At 44.0% G+C, this 21,751-nt stretch overlaps 2 protein-coding genes across 2 annotated transcripts; both read right to left on the bottom strand.

Annotated features, from left to right (window-relative positions):
- Positions 1–329: 329 nt before the first annotated feature.
- On the bottom strand, positions 330–6,881 carry gaa (alpha glucosidase). Its single transcript, XM_068749647.1, has 19 exons — positions 6,342–6,881; positions 5,822–5,973; positions 5,456–5,621; positions 5,191–5,287; positions 4,949–5,068; positions 4,742–4,860; positions 4,471–4,602; positions 4,126–4,236; positions 3,928–4,041; positions 3,701–3,785; positions 3,481–3,598; positions 3,172–3,305; positions 2,896–3,047; positions 2,671–2,819; positions 2,439–2,580; positions 2,233–2,331; positions 1,735–1,899; positions 1,514–1,666; positions 330–1,426 (listed from the first exon to the last, which is right to left on the bottom strand). The coding sequence occupies exons 1-19, from the start codon at positions 6,879–6,881 to the stop codon at positions 1,346–1,348; spliced, it is 2,829 nt and encodes a 942-aa protein (XP_068605748.1). The 3' UTR covers positions 330–1,345.
- A 489-nt stretch (positions 6,882–7,370) lies between these two features.
- Positions 7,371–21,718, bottom strand: ern1 (endoplasmic reticulum to nucleus signaling 1). The gene is made up of 22 exons (XM_068750385.1): positions 21,635–21,718; positions 17,334–17,454; positions 15,900–15,933; positions 15,617–15,689; positions 15,389–15,461; positions 14,551–14,673; positions 13,970–14,071; positions 13,607–13,868; positions 12,879–12,957; positions 12,464–12,623; positions 11,858–11,973; positions 11,573–11,767; positions 11,218–11,479; positions 11,011–11,101; positions 10,615–10,804; positions 10,368–10,467; positions 9,944–10,143; positions 9,578–9,725; positions 9,238–9,365; positions 8,902–9,025; positions 8,754–8,821; positions 7,371–8,665 (listed from the first exon to the last, which is right to left on the bottom strand). The coding sequence occupies exons 1-22, from the start codon at positions 21,716–21,718 to the stop codon at positions 8,141–8,143; spliced, it is 3,258 nt and encodes a 1,085-aa protein (XP_068606486.1). The 3' UTR covers positions 7,371–8,140.
- Between the last annotated feature and the right edge of the window lie 33 nt (positions 21,719–21,751).

Consider the following 21,751-nt stretch of genomic DNA (forward strand, 5'->3'; position numbering starts at 1 on the left):
AATAATTTCATTACAATTTCAAGATATGCAATTTATTGTCAGCAACCTAAGGTTTTTTTTACATTCATTTTAAATGGTGAAAAATAAAGCTATGTTTAGCTACAGTGCCAAACCACTGCCCCCCCCCCCCATAAAATTAAAAAGAAAACCGCACTAACCTCATGAAATGTAAAAATAATAGTTAATGCCAAGTAGCATAGTTTCACCACAACCTTATCAGAAACTATGTTAACTATAAAAGTATATAAATCACTATTTATAAAGAAATATCCTAATAATATCAATAAAATAATGAAAGAATTTGCAGGCAAATGTATCATTTCACCATTTTTATTTATATTGCACTTAGATAAAATCGTAGTTTTTACAGTTGTCTTGAGTCAGCGCAATGGAAGGAGCAAGACTCACCTGGCTAATAAAGACAGATACATTCCATTTATTGTAACGCATCGCCATGTGTTGAGGTTCGATTTACCACTGATGTCCAAGGTTGATGCCGACTGATGATGAAGATGATGAGGAATAATCATCTAATCAGATTTTTGCATTTTGGCTGATTGAGATGGGATCTATCCTTGGACCCTTGCTTCATTTCTTAGTTATTTGTTGGTTATCTTGTAAAAAGTAAAACAACAACAACAACAACAAAAACCCTGCCAACCTGCTAATCCTGCCACAATATTTCTGAAAGCTTTGCTTGCACACATGGTGAACATACAGTAGGTTTGACAAACATTAAATACCCAGTTTATAATTTCTCTAATGTGGTCAAGCAGCACTTCAAAATAATGTTATAATTAAGTCACCAGAACAGTTACGTTAATTATAATGAATTATGTTACAAATAATAAACAATTATTCCAAAGGTTGGAATTTGCATTTCTCATTTGTAATCAATTAAATCCATTTGTCGTGTCGCTATGGTGATGCTATAGCATGCTGGCTGCTATTGTAGCGCACAGCGTGAGCTAAATCCTGCAAGACGATGCTCCACGGAATGCTCCCAGCTTCCAAATTAAATGTGCTGCTATTTTAACTTTACAAACTGGTGAGGATGAGAATCTCACAGTTTTTGTTTTCTTTTAACAATTCTGCATGTGTAAGTTGTAAATAGTATTTATCTAGTGTGCTGACTGGTTTGCAGTCCTGTCATAATCAGTGGGGTTTTTTTTAAGCATACTGTTCGGAATGTGTAAGTTTGTACACCAAACCCGTAAGCTTGTAGAGGATGTCAAACATGCCTTCTAAAATTCAACAAGGCAGACAAAGCATGAAGTGCATATTGTGTTCCGTTGTCGTTTTGATGGTTAACGAAAATCAGCTGGACGTCAAAAAACGTCAAAAATCAACAGTGAGTGCATCCGGGAATCCACTTAACTTCAAACACCTTTGACATGGGCAAATTCAGGCTGGCCACTGTCAAAACCTGAGGGAGAAGAAGATTGCACAAGTCAGCTGACAAGACATCCAGAATGATGACATCATCTATCTGAAGAAAGACAGAAACGCTCACCTTGGTATCATTGCGATACATGAAATCCCTAACTCTCTCCCCATTGGCAAACACGTAGAGGGGTGGGGAGGGCACGCCGAACACCTGCATCCCTCCCAGCACCAGACCGTCCAGGTCTCCATTCAGCTGCAGATCGCGGCTCACCACCCGAGACTGTGGAAGACACGAAGGCGAGTTGGAATGCAGGCAACATGTGAAGCTTTGCATCATCTTTTACAAACCTGTCCGGCGAGGAAGACAATGTGAGAATAATTTCCCATCTCGTAGGTTTCAAGACTATCCCCGTCATCCCAGAACAATTCCCCCAAGGCTTCACCCCCTCCTGACAGCGCCACCGTTAGGAAGAAAGGGCTCCTGCGTGACGCTGTGGTTGTCAAAGCGGGCTCCTTCAAAGGAAATTACAGTTCAGAGAAAGAAAAAAAAAAACAATAAAGCAACAGCAAAAAAAAAAGACAAAAAGTATTCCCTTTCAGCTAATTTTCTACTTTAAGATGTTGCAGATCTATTTCACAACCATACAAGTGAAAAGTGCGTAACAGTCGTCTAGAAAATTCTGATCTCCACAGAGGAACGTTCTGGGACTTATTCTAGGATCAGTTTTCCACATCAAAAAAGTCCAATAGTGAGAACAGACATAAAACTGTAATCGGTGTTTGAAATGTCCTAAACCAATTTAAAACGAGCTGCACGTCAGTTGTCTGTGCAGACTTGACACCCACCTGCCGGGGAATAATGATCCCCTCCCTAACGTGGACATTGATGGTGTCCAGAGGAGCTGATAGGAGGATGTACTGACCCTTACTGTGGAAAGGCTGACCCTAGAAAGCAAATGGCAGGTTAGGAGAGCAAAGCTTTAGCGTTTCGGCTTCTGGCTCATATGAACCAGCGGTACTGCGAGACTGTGGTACGGGACTGAGTGACTCACATTGTGCAGACTGTACCAAGTGCCCGGGGGCAGGTAAGCAGTCAGCTCCACTGCACCTTGCTCCAAGACCGGGCTAATGAGAAGCGAACTCCCCCACAGGAACTGTCGGTCTACGGTCCGACTTCCCGGGTCTGACGGAAACCTGCCAGGGACGGAAATAGAAAGCTGACGTGAAGATCACGTGCTAAAATATCACACGTTCCTACGACATTAGAGGACAGAGGACACGTACTGCATAAAGAGAGGCCGGGCCACAGTTTCAGCAGCCGTGTGTGCATAATGGAAGAGTGTGTAGAGAAATGGTAGGAGTGAGTAACGAAGGTTCAACACGTCCCTCATAGCTGCCTGGGCCTTCAACCCGAAGACAAATGGCTCCTGGGGCTGCGAGACGGAGGAGAAATCAGACATCCAAGACATCAAACAGTGGTCGACAGCAAAATAAGACGTGCCGTCTCACATTGTTATGCCGTTCATTGTGGTTCCTCATAAACGGGTAGAATGCCCCGAGCTGCATCCATCGTACACACAACTCCTCAGTGGTGTCTCCTTTAAAGCCACAGACGTCTGCGCCAACAAGAGGGACGCCGAAGAGGCTGAACTGCAACACGGCTAGGGGGGTAATGGGGGGACAGTCGAAATCTGACAGATATCATGAAACTAAATAAGAACTAAAAACCACGTGTTCTTCTGTCTGAAAAGGGTCGAACATTCTTCGGATTATACTTCGCCTCACCAGGGATGGAGTAACGAAGCTGGTCCCAGTCGCTGCCGACGTCTCCTGTCCACACCGCAGCGAAGCGTCCTGTCCCAGGGTAGGAGGACCGAGACAGGACGAAGGGTCTCTTTCCTCGCAACTTTTTAAGAGCACTGAGGATGGGCGCAAATCCGAGGTGAATGCAGTATACATAAAAAAAAAAAAAAATGAAGAGCAAATTGTTCCAAATGTTCTGTGGCATATCTACACATGAATTTACACATAGAATTAGTGGGGAAAACCCAGGCCTCACAAACCAGACTACATCCCGACACGCCCTGGTCTGACCTGTGTGTGGCGAAGGCTTCGGACAGTCCGTACATGTTGTGCAGGTTGTAGTGGGTGGAGACTTTTTGCTGAGCGGACATACAAAGAGTTCGTGAGCTCAACTGGCCTCCAATCACCCCTGGTGGTAGGACGGCCAAAAAAGACACATTGCATTCAAGTAGCTCATTTCTATAAAGGAAACTCATGAATGAAACTGATGTGTGTGTGTTGGCGTTCATACTGGGAGTGTAGGGCGGGATCTCGAGATCACTGGCAGGACAGCCCTCCACTGAACCCTGCACAAAACTGGTGGGTTCATTCATATCCTGGTGGAGCGTGGGAGAAAAGGTGCAAAATAAATAAATAAACACACTCACACAACCAGAAAACAAACATTTTACAAAGGGGAAACCCTGAAAAACCTGATATCCTAATATGCCGACGGTAACCTGTGTGTAAAATACTCACAATCCACAGACCATCCACTTTCACTTTGGCATGAAAATCTCTGATGCAGTTCTCCCACCACCGTCTTGTCTCGGCATTGGTGAAGTCAGGGAAGGCTGTTGGGCCTGGCCAAACCTGATTTTAGAGAACAGGGAAGTAAATGACATTCACACCTCCCACTGGGAAAGAAAAGGACGCCCATCCAGCCCTAAGCCTGACCTTCCCTATGAGGACGTGTCCTGAAGCATTTTTAATGAAGACGTCTCTTTTCAGCCCGTCGTCGTAAGGTGGGTACGTTCCAGGGGGGCTGGTGCTGCTGATGCCCGGGTCCTTCAGAACCAGGGAAAGCATGACAGTTAGCTAAAGAATGGTTGTCGCCACCTGCTGGACGCACGGCGATAATGATTATTTCCGCTTATTTAGAGAATAACACAATATAACTTAAAATATCATATTTTCAGTGTTTTTTCCCCCCATTCAAAATGTAATTCTCGACATTCTAAACGTGTGCAAAATCAGCACCATGAGTTTATACAGTCTTTTAACATGAAAGATATCACACACCACGATCAGGATGTACTTTAGGCCACGCTTGTGGAACTCCTCCACCATCTCTGGGAGATCCCCAAATCGATCGGGGTCAAAGGTGAATACTCTGCGCTTGTCTGCATAATCCAAATCGTTCCACTGCACATCCTGGTAGAAAGAAAAGATAAATTTAACGAAGACCATTCCGATTAGAGTGTTAAGGTTATTTGTACATTAAATGCACATGAGCAGGGATAATGTGTAAATGATCATTTCCACTGGACAACGCTTTGAGTACTTCACTTACCACGGGGAATTTAGCCATGTGCATGCGTTGTGCCACCTGCCGGGTAATGTTGGTGGTGTTGTAACCCCAGCGACACAGATGAAAGCCCAGCGACCAATAGGGAGGCATCATTGGATACCCTTGTGATTGAGAAGATCATTCTTCATTGATAAGTCAGAAACACACAAAGACACACGCGATCTGTTTTGCTCGTGCTAGAAGACATACCGATAACATCGAGGTACTGTCTTATAACAGTTTGAGAGTCAGGACCCAGGAAAACGTACAGATCCAGGATTCCTCCGAGAGCCACCCAGGTTAAAGCGGGGGTCGGCTGCAACATGACCTCTACAGACACGAGATATTTAGCACTCTGAAATGCTACAAAAATCATTCTGTGTGGAAAGTGAGCACTAAATAAACGGCAGTAGGATGCCGTGTAAGGTTCCTTGGAACAGACTGATCAGTACCGATTGCATTGCTGTTGAGAAGGAAAACTCCGTGCGCCAAGCCGTCACCCTCTTGTACGATGAAGAACGGGTGGGAGCCGTAGAGGTTAGCGTTAGCCTGTAGGAAAAGATAAGTGACAATATATACGGCTTGATCATAGTGTAAAGACAAATAACTGATTTGTGCAGCAGGAACATCTTTACTTTATTTTTTGTTTCATTTCTCGTTACATAATCTGACCCATCCAATATTTATTTTTTTATTCAGGTTGTGTAAGAGACTTACATGAGGTGCCATGCCTCTGTTCCAGAGTGTCAGATATGTCCAGTTAAGATCCAAGAGGAGAGCTGTATAATGCTCACCAAGGCCAGACACGAGGGGTGAGGCCAGCGTGGTGGAAAGCTGCAGGTATTGGTCAGAAAACAGCAGCGGAGCGACCGTGGTATTCATTCTGGACAGGAAGACCACGGAGAATGAACAAAAAAATGCACTACATGAAGACCACGATTTAAAAAAACCCCTGTGTGCTTATGATAATATACAGACAAAATACAATTAGTGGATGTAAAACTCGGTAACAGTACATTTAGTTTACTGCGTTTACATCTATTAGTACACGGTATAGAGATTAAAATAGAACCATCTACTCACATCACCCTCCCATTAGATTTCCGTTGCACGATGAAGCCAAAGGGATCAGACTGGTATTCGGCGGTATAGAGCAAATCTTCCTTCTCAGCTTTGCCCTGAGGAACGCCAGCCGGAAGCTCGACCTCATATCGCTTCGATGACGGGTCCTTAAACTTCAGGAAAAGACATTAACGTCTCGACTCACCCTCCATAAACTGTCTGCAGAATATCGTCTAATCTTTTGACGTTGTATGAATGCATTCAGTTTTTATTTTTACCCTTATTATAGAATATCACAGGTTGATTCAAGCCAGATTCGGGGGGTGCTGTGCACACATTTTCTTTTTTTGTAAATCAGTTTCAGTGCCTTTGATTGGAAACATTTTTAAAGATAATTGCTACGTAAGACTGGAGGGGAAAATCAAGTCATTACTGGTCAAAATACACAGAAGCTTCTCTGTACACACCCACAGCGTAGGCATCCCCCCCCCCCTGCCATTATACACGTTTATATTGTAATAACAGTGCATTGTGTGCTCACGGTGACGTGGAAGCAGCCTGCAGTCTCTTCCATGACTTCCAAGCGTAGAGATGGGACATCTCTGGGCAGAAAGGACGGGGTCGTGCGGGTCAGGGTGGCAGCCTGGCCTCGCGTGGTGGGGGTGAAGGCACCCATTTTGTAGCCAGGGTATAAAGTGGGGTAAAAACACCAAGGCGGTCCTGTGGAGTTCGGATGAGGAGCGTAGCAGCATCCCCTCTCCTCACACGCTTTCCGGCTAAGAAGTTTGTCCCTGGAGCAATCAAAACGACTCTCTGGGGAGATGGTGCATTTAATGTCCCTGGGAAAATGTGGGACTGAGCTCTCTCGGTGCGCTCCCGTCATCTCCCCTGATTTGTTCTGCGGCTTGGCTGCGTTATCAAAGACAATCCATTCAAGCGCCGTGGCTTTGTTTAACTTTGCAAAGACTGACCCAACCGGTGTGTTTTCATAGCTAAACAAATGGAGGAAGTACAGACACAGTGACAAAACACAGGCGAGGAAGAGGAGCGCAGCTCCAGTATGGCTAGAGAGGGAACCCATAATCTCATCAGCATAAAGTTATTGCCAAGTGCCAACAGACACTATGAATATTATGCTAATAAGGATGCATTCACACTCACAGCTTTGCCCATGTTGTTCTCGTTGCCCTGCTTTTCATCGGCTCGGCCGCTGCTATATTTACTGTTTCTAAGTCAACTAGAAGTTCAGTGTTGGAGCTCAGGTTTAGCGTCAAGTCCGAACGAGCTGCGAGCAGCGACACGAAGTGCGTGTTTCAAGGCAGAGGACGAACCCAGACAAACTACCGGTGTTCCTTCTGAAGAGGAAATAAAGTGCATAATAATATCAAACTACGGGAAGCGTACTAGGACAAAATAGTCATGCCTCTGGAACTACGCAGGAACTTCGGTCGTAAAACATTAGACAATAAATCAATTGAAGTTATTCTCTTACAATGTTAAATATAACAAAAGGCTAACAGACGATCAACAAGCAAAATCTTAGCATAAAAAAATAATTTATTGTGAACGTTATCGACTTGACATCCTTGTAAAGTTAAAATACAGCTCTGAAGCATGACCTCTAAATTAATCTTTTGACCATGTGATCACATGAGAATAAAATCAGCTACTTTATTAAGGACGCTACCCTGACAAGCCTTTGCAACGGTGCACGCTTACAGACTTCGGCACAGAAGTCTCGATTAAGAGAAGCAGATCTAGCAGCATTAAATGGAATCAAACGCCTTTAGCATAGTCAATTTTAAAGATCTGTACCCACACAGCACAGTGTGTTTTAAAAATAAAAAGGCACAACCGCCACAAAAGATTCATCATCAAGTATCCAAATTCTGAATCAGTCTGAACAAAAATATACCTACAGCAGCTGCACAGAGCTGGCTCAATCGTACGACATTTCACAATGTGTTCAACAACATGCCGACACGTTAACCACACTGCAGCCCATATATTTATAGGACAAACACAAGTCTTTATAAAAGTAAAAAAAAAAAAATCTTTGCTCTGTCTGCCATATCCAACAACAACAACAACAACAACCACCACCTATTGGTTATCTGACATCCTGGAGGCAGACATGTTCTTGGACGGTTTTATTGGGAACGTTTTGACCCTGGTGAGCAGAAGGCACTTAAGAGAACAGCTGCTGCTGCGTCTGGCAGAGGATCCCAGGCACTGCAGGCCTGGTCCTTACCAGCTCATCAGTAGCACCATCACCAACGGATATCCACTCTGAAGGGCAACGCTCCCGTCTGTGCTGGGTCCATCTGACTCTGCTCCGGGTCACACTGGTTCATTGTCCATTGCCGAGGGCTCTGGCAGTATGTGTATCTCTGATTGACTGGATTCGCTCTTTCTGAGATGATCCGTGGAGGACTCCGAGGCAGGTGTAAGGTTCGACGTGTGTCTGTGCGAGTCAGTCTGTGTGGACACTAATGGCGCTGCTGACTGCACTCTTTGAACAGGCAAATATGAAGATGCAGGCTCGTCTGGTGATGCGGTGGGCACTGGAGGCACTGGAGAGTGTGTGGGTTCTGGGTTTTGCGGGGATGGTGATAACGTGCGTGTTGGGACCTGCTGATTTTGTCCTTCAGGCCCCAGACATGTTTTCTGGGCCTGTGTTTTTGCAAGTTGCTCTGCAGTAGAGTAATAAGGCAGGAACGGCCTTTCGGATGAACATGTCCGCATGGCCAGGTAGGTGTGCAGCAGCAGGTGAGGGAAACGGGAGGTGAAGTAGGAGACAAAATCATCAGGGATGGAGCCCAGCGTCTCCTGAACCTCGGCAGGCAGCTCTCTGTAATGATGTTTCTGTTGAAGAAAGGTCCGATGTCAAATATGAAAGGTTCTCACTAAGATGAATTTCTTTTAAATGTAAAAGATGAGAACGTGTCACTACCTTGTTCCTCATTGCACGTAGCAGATCTCTGACTGACCCTCCCTTATACGAGCGAAATTTCCGCAAATCTGCCAAAGACAAAGCTCCATGAATCAATCAGTGGGACCTCCTGGTTATTGGTTAGTTATTATTTTTGCCAGCCTCATACCCGTCTGCAGCGGCACTGTAATATGTTCTCGCCAGTCACACTTGACAACAGACCTCCCTCCTCTCTCCAGCTGCCTCACAATTGGTCCGTCCAGCGGCTCCTTTTCTATTCTGTCACTCACATCCTGCAAGGAACCACAAACACGCCAGGACATTTCTGTTACCCGACTAAAAGATGGGTTGTAAAATATACTGAGGATGCACAAGTTGACTTGATTATAAATTAAAAAGCCTGTAGCAGGCGTACAGACTGGTTGATGTGCTACGATTAAACATGTGTGATTTTTGCAAAAAAAAAAAGTAGTGGAAATGTGAGATAAGTAAAAAAAAATCTTACCTGAAAGAACTGCAGCTCCTTCTCCAGGCTCCAAAAGAAAGCGTGTTTGAGAATACTCTCAGCTGAAGGCCTCTTCTGTGGCTCCGTACTCAACATCTGCTCTATTAGATCTCTGGCAACAATGTCCTCTGGTAGATGACAGTGTCGGTTTGACAGAGGGCTCATAAGGTAAGATCACTTAGCAAACATACTTTAAATAAATAGCTTTTTTCAATCAACAAAATTATAAATAATTGCTTAAACACAATGCCCCCGTCCGTACTGACCTACATTAAGTGTCAACTACATTAACTTTGTTGGACACCTCAGGAAGTGAGAGAGAAATCAAGGTCTTCCTCACCATGTTTGTCAGTTTGCAGATGGTCGAGGCTGTATGTGCCCAGGAGAATGTTTGCTTGCCTTTGCAGAGACTTTCCAAATGGGTGACATCCCTGAGACACCACATAGTAGAAGACACAACCAGAAGAGAAGATGTCCACTGCACAAGTCTAAAAAGAGCAAGAGCAAGAAGGTCAGCGTGGAACGTAATGGAGAATGTACGACTTTCTGTTTGGTGTGAGAAGCTCTTAAATTTCTGTTAGCGATCTTCAGAATTCTTAATTACATGATTGTACATATTTCCCAAAAACGGTTTCCGTCGTGAATTCTGACAACCAACAGCATTTAAAGGCAGGTGAGAGAGCGGTTACGAGACCACCGGACTGACCGGATTGTCTTTGCAGTCCTCACTGAGAACCTCGGGGGCAATCCAGCCCTCAGTGCCGGGAACCCCAGACCTTCTGCTGAAACTGTGGCGGCCCACTGCGAGCTTCTTGCACAAGCCAAAGTCGGATATAATGGCTCGGACCCGACCGTGAGCATTGGGCATTGAGACCAGGATGTTATGGGGTTTCAGGTCTCTGTGGACTGAAGGAAAAACCAGGAGAAAAATCATGGCATCAATATTATGGTAGACCCATTTATACATTTGTGTAGAGTTGTGTAAGTTAACAGGGCCATCAAACCATCAAAAAGATCCACGGTACAAATGGCCCCATCATTTATTATGTATGAAAGTAGACTGTAGTGCTTTAGGTATTGATTTAAAGTAGCAAACAATGAGGATGAGAAAGTATATTCAGAGATAATACCTATATTCAGAGAATGGAGATGGGCCAGTCCTGACATCGTCTGCTGGAGAAGCATAACTGGCTCGAGTCCATGACGGTCGAAATCCTGCCACTCCACATACTAGAAGGACGAAGAACAGCCTGTCAGTGCAATTCAATAATTATAAGAGTATGGAAGCTTCAAGAAAGGAAGCCCGTTCTTGTATTTTGCGTCAACATAAATGACTCCCCCGACTCGTCACTGGTGGTTTAACGATCTATTAATTACCTCCTGGAGTGATGCAGCACACAATTCAATGGCAATATACTGAAACTGACGGTCCCTCTCCGTGCAAAAGTAGCGGATGACATTTGGGTGCTCGTCCGACTCCCTCAGCAGTTGGACTTCCCGGTCTGCAAAGCTGAAGCACTCTGGGAGAATCCTCTTTACTGCCACTGGACGGTTGTCAAACTGCCCCCTTGGGGAGAAAAAAAGGCAAAACTATATTGTGATATTCCTTCATCGTCTCCTACTTCCAAGCAGCATGTGTTCACCAAAGATGATAATTTTAGCAAAGATGATTTGGCAAGCTAAAGAGATGTTTAGGACTATTAGGCCATGTGTGCGTGTGTGTGTGTGTGTGGGGGGGGGTCTATCATCATTAATAATATTTTTAAGCCTTACTTGTACACAATGGTGCCCTCAGCACCATGACCCAGGACCTCTTTTGGGCGGAACGTAATATTACCAACTCTGGCAATACTGGAGTTCTCCTCTAATTAAATAAACACATCATTTCAGACAGAGAGAACTGGTTAGAATTATTACACGAGGGTTCAACAAGTAGGAAGAGAGAATGTGGGCGTGTAATCTTCATGTCTCAGTCCTTACCTCCTTCTTCATGGTCGTTGGCAGCGTTTCCCAGCTCAGACACAGACAGGTTGGAGTGGTTGGAGGCTCGAGGGGTGACGTTGGGGCTGCTGTGGTCAGAAAATTCAGAGCGAGTGTTGTGGCCCACCTCCAAATAGTCACCTTCTGGAACCAAGCCCACATCCGCTGGGGGGAATGGCTGCTGTCTCTGGAGCAGTTCCAACCTCTCCTCCATCTGCCTCTGAAACTCCTGGTGCTGCAGCTGCTGCTGCTTATGCACTCTCTGAGGTAAGTGAACATAAAAGGTTGCTTATTATCAGCAGGTAGCTGTATAATCTTAACACCCCACTTATGTATGTGTTGCAGTTCCACTTACTTTGGGGTAGGTAATCGCGAAGGCAAGCCAGCCAGCCAAAAGGAAAGTGGAAAAGATGATGGTGGCCATGTCTTTGAGCATCGAGTCAACGGGAGCCTCTGGGCGCACAGAGCGACCAATGTTCCCCGGTTCTTGGATAGACGTTTCAGGCAGAGGAGGCGGCGGGTCATGGTCCGCACCTCTACCATTCACCTTCTGCAGCGTTGTAAGAGGAGAGAAAATGTGTAGATGCTTTGATGTCTGAAAAAATCATCCAACCGAAAAAGTATTTCATGTGTCACGCACCTCCTCGACCTTCTGGTCAGTAGTGGGTGGGATGACATTGCCTTGATTGCGGGGGAACGTATCAGGGAACTTTTCCAGAATCTTAATGTGTGCTTCAGGGGGGGTCTCGTGGTGACCTGGCATGCAAGATTGAACATTTTAAAACATTTATTACTATTAATAAGTCAGAAAGACATACTTTATCGTTTTCACTCTGAATGGTAAGCAAAAACTTTGAGCCTTGATCCCAAAGAAGTGCGGGTTCTTTGTAAAATAGCTGCTCCTGTTCTCCACTTCAAGAGGACTTAATTCAATAAGGTGCATTCTGGTGCTATATTTTACACAGCATCCCCATTTTTTTCTGATCAGGGTTGCGCACAGTATGCACGGTACATTTTAATGTCCAATAGGTGGCAGTCTCAGCGTGGCAGTCATTGGGTGCAGCGGACGGGCTCAGAGCCGTGAAAATCAAGCTGCAGTAAGTACAGAGAGTTATTGTTGCAATAGCTGTTCATTTTTCCACCTTTTGTTTGGCCCTGAAACTCTTACTCCTTCAATTACAGCAGGAACAATCCCGTCTATGTGGGTAGGTGTTTTAGATACGTCTTTGTGCCCGGTGGCTTTTACCGATGAGAAGCAGGTAGTTTCTCATGAAGTTGATGCGGTTGTGCTCCCGCAGTGCAGAATTAAACTTGACACTGGTGCTGGGTGTGATAACACACTCCTTTCCGTCCTCGGTGTCCTTGCTGTCAGGGCCCTCGAGCATGGGGAAGGTGCTGCCACGAGGCTGTACGGACGCACAAACGTGCAGGGTCAACTGTAAATACACTTCCTGTCAGACACCAAACAGGGATTTCATAAAGGCACACCGGCAAGAAAGTAGAAGAGGATGCATTCATGCAAACCACGACACTGTCAAACCTGAAAATCGCAGTCAAGACAATGAGCAAAAATAAACAGGGACGCTGAACTAATTATAAACACATGTTGACTAGTAACTAACTAGGCCTAATTGAAGACAAAACTTTGAACTGTCACTCACCACCACAGTGACTCCATCGTGCACAAGGGAGGGGGAGGCATACAGACTGGTGGAGTATTTACCGACATAGAGTGTGGCCCTGGAAACAAAAATTCAGCGTCACGCCTGCCTCGTTTTTGAAGATCAACACATCATCCGAATGCTTTCCTAAACTGAAGCTCGACAGGATACAGTTCTGAGCTCATAGCAACACTGCAGGTCCGAAAGCAGAACTTCCAGGTTTCACCACCGTTGGTTTTAATTAGCAGAAGGAACTGTGTGCAAAAATAAAAGCAGTGCTCTGGTGCGAAACCAGAACTAGTAGCCAGCCTGCTGACTCCCACTTGCTCGTTATTACATATCTAGACGCCACCAGCATTTAAGCAACGTGACGGCTTTTTGTTGTTGTTTGTCTTCCTCCCTCATCCAGGTCACAGTAATCCTGAGAGGTTAAATAAAAAGCACGGAGACTTCTTTCAGCTTGAAGACATTTCACCTTCCAAAGCTCAATCAGTTTTTGCTTCAAAGTATTTAAGGACATATGAAGTTGTGCACTAGTGTGAGTCCTTAAAGCCGTTGAGGTGCACCAATCTCTGTCTATAAGTGCTTTGAATGGTGTCCACATTTCAGACAAATAGGTAAATAATTCCCTCACGTTTTCAACAACACCCACATAACAGTATTGGGTAAGGAAATGTATTCTACAAAAGCAGACCTTGATAAAAGATCATTACACTTAGTTTGCTCACATGAATTTGTTTTTAGGCTTGTTCTCTTTGGGAAACGGGTATTTCCACTGGGTGATGCGTCCAACCTCTCCAGACATGAAGGTGAGGTAACGCAGAGTCTCCACAGCCACATTTGTATGTGCAACTTTACGAAGACCCTCACGCTGCCAGATATATATGGCCACCACTGGAGAGTTATAGTTCTGGATCCACTGAAGGTCTCCTGAGTCGCTGTCCACTGTCACCACGAGGCCGTCACCGTTGGACACAAAATGAGCCATCTCTGTGGGGTACCAAAAGGCAGACGATTGACTGGCACCGTCCTAACTCCCAGTCGTCGTTAAATGAGGACCGTCTGTAAGTCAGCGCGTCCGTGAGTCTTACTGTATTTGGTTTCATCGTCTGGGAGGGTGGAGGCATAGTCAGAATAGGTGGCATTCCAGCGTAGCTCTCTGCTCTTTGTGTCATACATGGTGATGGTATACTCTGCAAGGAGCATGAAACAGCATGTGCATTGTAACACAGGGAAAAGCACTTGCATTGCTGCGTTACTTGTGTAACACACACAAAAGACAGAAACCGAGTATCCGTATCTGAGAAGAAATGCAAAGTGCTATTGAATTTCCTTTAATGAAAAATGAGAAAGAGAATCAGAACATACACCGCTGGGTGACAATGTGCGTGTTGCCTCGACACCAAGTTAAGGTTAATTTACAAGGCACTGCTCTAGGTCCTCTAGGTACCGTTACCACCCCCCCCCACAGCCCTTAAGCGCTGCAGTTACAGACCAGCGAGTGGGGATAGTCGGAGACGCACAGAAAGGTACGTTAGGTACGTCCACCGCCTTAGGGTCAGAGCATGTGAGAGATATGGAAAATGGAAAAGGAGAGGCTCCAATTTATGAGCTGATAAAAAAATAAGGCTTAGGTGAGGAGGATAAACCTGCTGAACAGGTTGTGTTTTACCTGTGCGTCCCAGATAGAGAAGAGACGAAGATGGACATAGCATCTCAGCAAAAGAGGTGGTGAGGGTCTGCTGTTTCTCGCCAGTCAACAGGTCCACCACATACCACAAGTCCTGCTTCTTACCTACAAACAAAGAAGTGGGTGACATCATTCCCTACGGACGCGGCATTGCTTCGATACAAAGCTTCATATTTAAAAATCAAAAAAAAAAAAACTGACATGAAAAAGAGTATGGTGGCAGAAGCTGAACTAAGCAAATTAGCATGTAGCCATGAACCTTTTTCAATGATGGGTGTTACCATTCTATCATTGCATGAACAATCCTGTTTATGTCACTGGGAGTGGCAGGAATAACCCCATTATCATAGATTACAATGCATGCCTGCAAAACTGATCAATCAGGAAAAGTTGTTTCAGTGATTTGATGGAATCCAGATGATGAATCAGGATTCTCTGGCTTCATAGTCACGTGGGTATTTTACACAAACTGACTCTGTCGTGCTTTTCGATCTCCGCGCCTCCAACATGCTTTCTGCCAACAGCGGCCTTATTTGAATGAAAGCAAAAGCCTGACTGACAACGACTATGTGGAGGCAAATGTCACAGGCTCGTCTTTCAACAAGGACGCTCTGTCACTGCGGTAGATAACCTTTCCTCTCAACTGTTGGCGGACTGTATATTCAAAAGAACACTGGTCGGGCTGAGTGGAACTGAAAGGTGCTGGAAGATATTCAGTTACAGCAAGACAAGGGATGGTATTTGTTTATGGCTTTAGGAAATACAGAACACTGTTTAATCCAACATGATAATATGCTTCCTGTTTGAGAGTCAGGCGCACCCATGTAAAGGACTCCGTCAGAGCTGCGGCAGGGAGACGCTTGGACCAACTCCGGGATAGTGAAGGGTAGTTTCTGTTTGAGCACAATGAATGAAAGCACGTTTGATTGCTGTGACAATAGATAACCACATTCACGACTTAAAGATTCAAGATTTAAGACACTTTATTATCATTATGCAAACATAATAAAATAATGGAAATGATTTTAAAAAATAAGCTTTTCTTTACTGTGAGGCCTTCGTTGTTCTTTCCTCCCAGAGAGTACAGGCTACCATCATTAGGGTCAGGTAGAAACGCCGGTCTAGGGCAAAGAGTTCAGAAGATGCATTCCATCTCTCCACCAGTACAGAGTGCAACAGGCACGACTAGCTTAACAGTTCGCTACAGCTACTTGCATTGAGCACGCTTTGTCAGAAACAAATCTCTGTGTCGAATAAACTGTAAGAGACGCTTGCACTTCACACAGAACTAAATGTACAGCAATGCAGGAAAACAATTGTTGGGTACGTACTCTGCCACTTGTGTAGGGACCTGTAGAACTGGATCTGTAAGGACGGAGAAGAGGAGAAGATTCAGGATTGGCAAGAATTTCATCCAACTGACTGAAGCATTGCCAATAGTTGTTGAGAAAGAGAATGGCGAGAGCTTCAGAGGAAAAACTGCACCAAACTCAAAGTCCAAACGAGGGAAAATGTCCCTGGGGCAAGCGTGCAAGGCAAACAGACATATCCGCGTCTCCCATGATGGGAACACAAAATGATAGTCTGATGAGCTATACTAACAAATACCCACTTGGTAAACTGATTAAAACACAAGATGAATACTGTAGAGCGTGAAAACTCTCCGAGTCAAAAGCCCAAACTTCCACTGCTTCTACACAAACGCACACACACACACACACACACGCACACACCCCTGCAGTGTGAACATACAGGGCGTGGACCAGATGGTGCTGATCTCTGTGGAGGTGCCAGGAGATGTCAACAATAGCAGGTGTCCAATGCGGGATTATCAGAGGGTGGTCAATCAGCATTAATTATGTGGACTGGCGTTGAGAGAAAACTATTCTTCCCTTCCCTGCGGTGAAAAACAGTTACCGTGCTCTCGTCCGACAGACACACTGATGCCGTTTACAAAGTTAGCAAGCAGTGACTGGACATGCACGTGGGCTGAGCTGCACTGTCTTGGTCGTGTGACGAGATTCTTCCTTCCCCCTCATTACGTAGGTGTACAGTTGCCTGACTGGAGCACAACAACAACAACAACAGGTGTGTGCAGAGGCTGGCGCACAAGCAGTCAAATTCATATTCAGCAGCCTTCCCGGAACAACAGATGATGTGTAGGAAGCAGCCTCTGCCTCTGATTATTAATGACGGGGGTATCAGGAGGATGGAGCCAAGACTTGGGTTCAAACCTCTTAAAGCCTTGAATGTTTAGGATTTTCTAAGAATAAATAAATATCCTGAAACAACAACTTGCGTCAGGATTAGCTTTCCCTAGTGTCTGCGTTAGCACGTTAGCCATAGTCCATGCTGTATGTGAAGGTGAAACTACAGCAAAGTTGCTTACCCTTGCCCATTCTGACCTTGATTGCAGGCTATATTTGCCCCTCTGCTGGTTAATAATTACCCCGTTTCCATGCTGAACAGAACAGCTCACTGGATTTTCTCTGCCTGAACCCTGAAAGTATTTTCTACACCTACACAATATCAATAAAAATCCTGATCAAACTTTTGGTCCAAATTGGGTAAATATACTTTGATATAATCAGCATTTAAAACAATATTTGTGTTTATAAATGAAAACAAATCTGATGATTCCCGCGCAGCATTAGGATCTAATAACTTGATTTCCCAATAAAAACAAGCAAATATTGTTTTAATAACCTGAATAAAAACGATGCAATGAGAAAAATGAACACGAATGCGTCAGTGGCACTCTTTACCTTCTTTCAGAGTCCATTTGATAGAGCCGGACTTCTTGCTGACAGCGTGCAGGTTTCCGTCCAAGGTGGACACAAAGAGCAGGTTTTCAGGAAGGGACACCGTGCTGGCACCGCAAAGCGCCTAGAGGAACAAGAAACAAGAACAATCCAGTTGAAGTAGAGTAAATCAAACCGTCTGTACTCTAAAATATCAGACAAACTTAACTAACCGAATTAAAGTGAAAGCAAATCACAACTCAGACATTAGCAAGCAAGCAGTGAGCACACTGCCACTAAAGTCCACAGGGAGATCTGAACCCAGTGCTCCTTAGATCAAGCATAACAACGCAGACATTACTTGTTACACATTCCAGGACATAACACTATTTATAAATATAAATTACAGCACGGTAATTATTCACAAAGAAATCTGGTGGAATTTTTATCTAAGGATAAAGAACATTTAAATATTTTCAGTATTACCTAATGGTAGGGTTAGCAATTTTGAAGGAGTGGTGGTGGGGTTTGTCGTGTCACCACGACCTACTTCACAAATTAATCTTCAAATAAAAACCAGGTAAAGCGAAGAACAAACCAGGAACGAGGAACTAATTGGGTTACAATGTGCCGGATGCTGGATGAGCGCCCACTTGGGTCAAAACATGAGGGTAGCGCCTCAATGCCACCTTTGGGTGTAGAGGCTGGGCATGTGCGCATGTTGCAGCCATTAGCATCACACTCATGCTTCCACCCTGAATACAACAAGAGTATGATTTGGCTTTTTTTTTTTATTTCATGACAAACTACGCAAAGAGTGCCCGATTTTCCCTTCAGTTTCCTCTCTGAGCTCTTCTTTCCAGAAAATCCTTTCTAAACCGAGACAGGAGGAGAAATCTCTCACAAATAAAAAGCAAAGCAAAGCAAAAAAAAAACAAAGTACATCGAGTGATAACCACGAATGACTAGCCTGAATGACCTAGCCTCATGACATGACATTTGTGCTGAAAATGGAATTAATACCGCAGTCAGCATGACACGCAACACGGAATTAAAAGAATTCAGCTCCTGATAAAAATAATTTGTGGGCATCTCATGGTTTCTGGCACCAATGTACCAACCGGTCTGTGTACTCAAGATACGAACTGTTCTTCTTAAAGAGTATTTTCAAGGAACTCAAATACACATCAACTGAAAGACAAGTCTGTCCTACAATAAGTTGATAAGAAATACATTTTCTGTCATCATTAGCACAGGAGTCTCCGACAGGCTTAGCAGCTGGGATCTCCTGCTAATCCTCAGAGATACTGATCATTGTCCTGCCTAATCCTGCTGAACACCCCCCCATGGGAGCAAAGCCCCATCCATCCAGTATAATGCACAGTACAAGATGAAAATTACTACCACACAATTGCACAAGCACTCAGAAGGATAACCAACTCACATGGCTTGAATTTCCTCACACAGCTCTTACAAGATGACCAGCACATGGAAATCTGAAAGGCCCAAACTGCAGCTGAGAAATTAAGCCCATCATTCTCATCCTATGCATTCTTCATCTCAAGTATAAAATGGGAACATATGAGCAGGTCATTGCCTAGCAGAAACCAAGGCGAAAACAACCCCATAAACAGAGTTTCACATTTGTGTGGGGTCCGTACCATAGTCTCACATCCCCATCGAGCATTTATATCAATTCCGGCCACCTGTGTCTTTTCCCACCGGGCTGTATACTCAGAACCTTCACACGACTCGACTTGCTTTTTGCCCTGTGACCTCCATCAAGGGTTCTTGGTTTCACAAGCAACTAACTTTCTGAACATCTGTTTCGTCTCTGAAATTTGGATCGACGCCATCATACAATAACTTCTAATATCCTCAGGTCCACGTGTGACAGAAATGTTTAGTTCTTGCATAAGGAAGTTGCATAATCCTAACACCAATAGTGCTCACAATTTTGCCGATTGTGATAAGTCTAAAGTTGTGCATGTGATAATCAGTCTATCGTGAACAAAACACGAGCACAGGCTGTAAATGGCAGCCTTCCCACTGAGTATACACAAGCAGTCAAGTAAGACGTCTGCATTATTAACCCTTTGTCAGACACTCTGATATGTTATCAACTGGAATGGGATGAATTACACCACCAACGGTGATACTCGTGTTCTAAACAGAGAAGCTGGGCATAAACTGTAAAAAATCGTCTTCAGTGAATGAGAATTGGTTAGTGTGATGAGGGTTGGGAGAATCCAAAAGAAGTAGAGCTTCTATTATTAGAACTATTCCTGCAACATTAGACAAACAAAGGACAGCAAACGGCGTCTTTCCATCATGGCTGTTGTGCACCCCAAATAGAAAACAGGCTACTGGAATGCTAATTTTCAGATGCAGCAACATCATATGAAAGTGGAATACTAGCATGCCATGAAGCGAGTAAAGACCAGCCCGTTGACATGCGTCCTCTGTAATGGACAAATGTCCACTACAGAGGACATGCGAACGGGCTGGGTCTCAGGAGGATATAGGTTTGTGAAATACCCAATCAGTCTTCTAGATACTCTTCAAGGAAATACAGAAACTTCATGACAAGTACTTTGCTGCAAATCCAAAGACGCTCTTTGAAAGTTTTGTGAGGAGTAAGAAGCAGAAGGTACGTAGGAACAGTTTGAAGTGGTGGGTGAGTCTAAAAACACATGCCTTCAAGATATGTTAAGTGGACATTTTTTACAGAGTCACTTACATACTATGGTTCTGATAAAGGGCGGGGGGGGGGAGATTGTTATTTGGTGCTTGTTATGAGAACATTCTGACATTATATTAGTCAATATGTCACCTATAAAAGGGTTCATAATGTCTTTAACTGACAAAAAAAGTGTAAAATGAGCAGTCTGCTTTGCAGCCCGTTTCAACACAAATGAAAACAGAGAAACAGCCACACATCAAATATATCTTGAACGTCAATCAAGTCAGCCTCAAGGAATGCAGCATTAAGAACAGCCTGACGAGTCCCGCTGCAAAGACTCCCATAAGAAAGCTGTCAGACACTGGAGGTTTCCCTCCCAGGCTGTATTAAAACAACAGTTTTTTTTGTGTGTGTGTTTGATTTCATTTAGTTTCCAGACACACCTGGGGAGAGGCAGTATATTCCAGAACAAGATAGGTGAGAACTTAAGCCCTGAAGAGACAACTGTTCAAAAGTCAGTTTGCCTCTTGTTAAAAATTTTTGTGATCAATAGGGAAATCTCTTGGCAAACTCCACTCAACATGATAGGTAGTAGCGACACCGCTTTTCCAGTGGGACGCATAGCACGTGTTGGCTCTTTAACCCCGTGTACGTAGATAAAGCACCATCAACTCACTGCCATGATAAATACAATCACAACTTTTGTTATAGCAAACCAACCTGGCCTTATTCTGTTTACACAAGAATCAAAGATGCAAAACTGGGTCTGGGTTGTACTGACAGAATACAGCCGTACATAAGCAACTTCCATCCACAATTTGATTTGGGTTTGAAAGCATTATTCGTTATTAATATTAGTCTAGATAATAATATTGATGATTCAGGTCAATAATAGGATCTAACAGATTTTTCCTCAGGCCATACTCCTCCTCATTATCTCTCAAAAACCATTGAACATCCATTCATAAATTTTTGATTCATCTGGCAAACAGATGAAACAGAAACACTCCCTTCTTCACAGATGCTTAAACCATCAGGACAGTGTCACTGACATATCCTCTTTGTGAAATGCTTGAAAAGGAGACATTTATTTTACTATTGCTCCAACATCAGCAGACTGTTTATCAAGATGAGACATGACCAGGGATTAAAAAAACGACTTGAATCTGTTTCTGATATATGATGGAACCCATTCTGTGTTTATAATTTCCTTTGGTAGCTGGTCAACGCAATCAGGAAAATGTCATTCCTTTGATAAAGAAGTATTCATTACTTTGCAATCATACGACAAAATACGTTTTATTTTCTGTTCTGTTTTGTACTGTCTACCACATGCTGTGCATAATTTAATCGATTCAAAGATAACACCCTTCTTGGACATCATCAGATTTTATTATCTTAGAAACTCTCGAGGAAGCACACGTGGCACACACATATGTATTATGCATTTAATACTTTAAAAAACATGGATTTTAAGCTACCAAGCTAACGCAAACACTTTGACCGATGAATAATTCAGAGTTCTGACGCTCCTAAAATCAATAGAGTTAAATCAACAAGGTTAATTGAAATGTGTCACCAGTTATACTGAGAGCTAAACTCATCCAGCTCAAGCTATTTTACCCAGTTAGCCCCTTTTTACCTTTTGAGGGAGACCAGCGCTGCAAAGTAACGCCAAAAGGAACCAGAACCGGATCCGGATCCGACTGCTCGCTGTCCAGTCCATATTCTCTGGTCTCAAGCCGGGATAGACAGCTGG

The sequence above is a fragment of the Brachionichthys hirsutus genome, chromosome 16, assembly GCF_040956055.1.
Source record: "Brachionichthys hirsutus isolate HB-005 chromosome 16, CSIRO-AGI_Bhir_v1, whole genome shotgun sequence".
Classification (NCBI taxonomy): domain Eukaryota; kingdom Metazoa; phylum Chordata; class Actinopteri; order Lophiiformes; family Brachionichthyidae; genus Brachionichthys; species Brachionichthys hirsutus.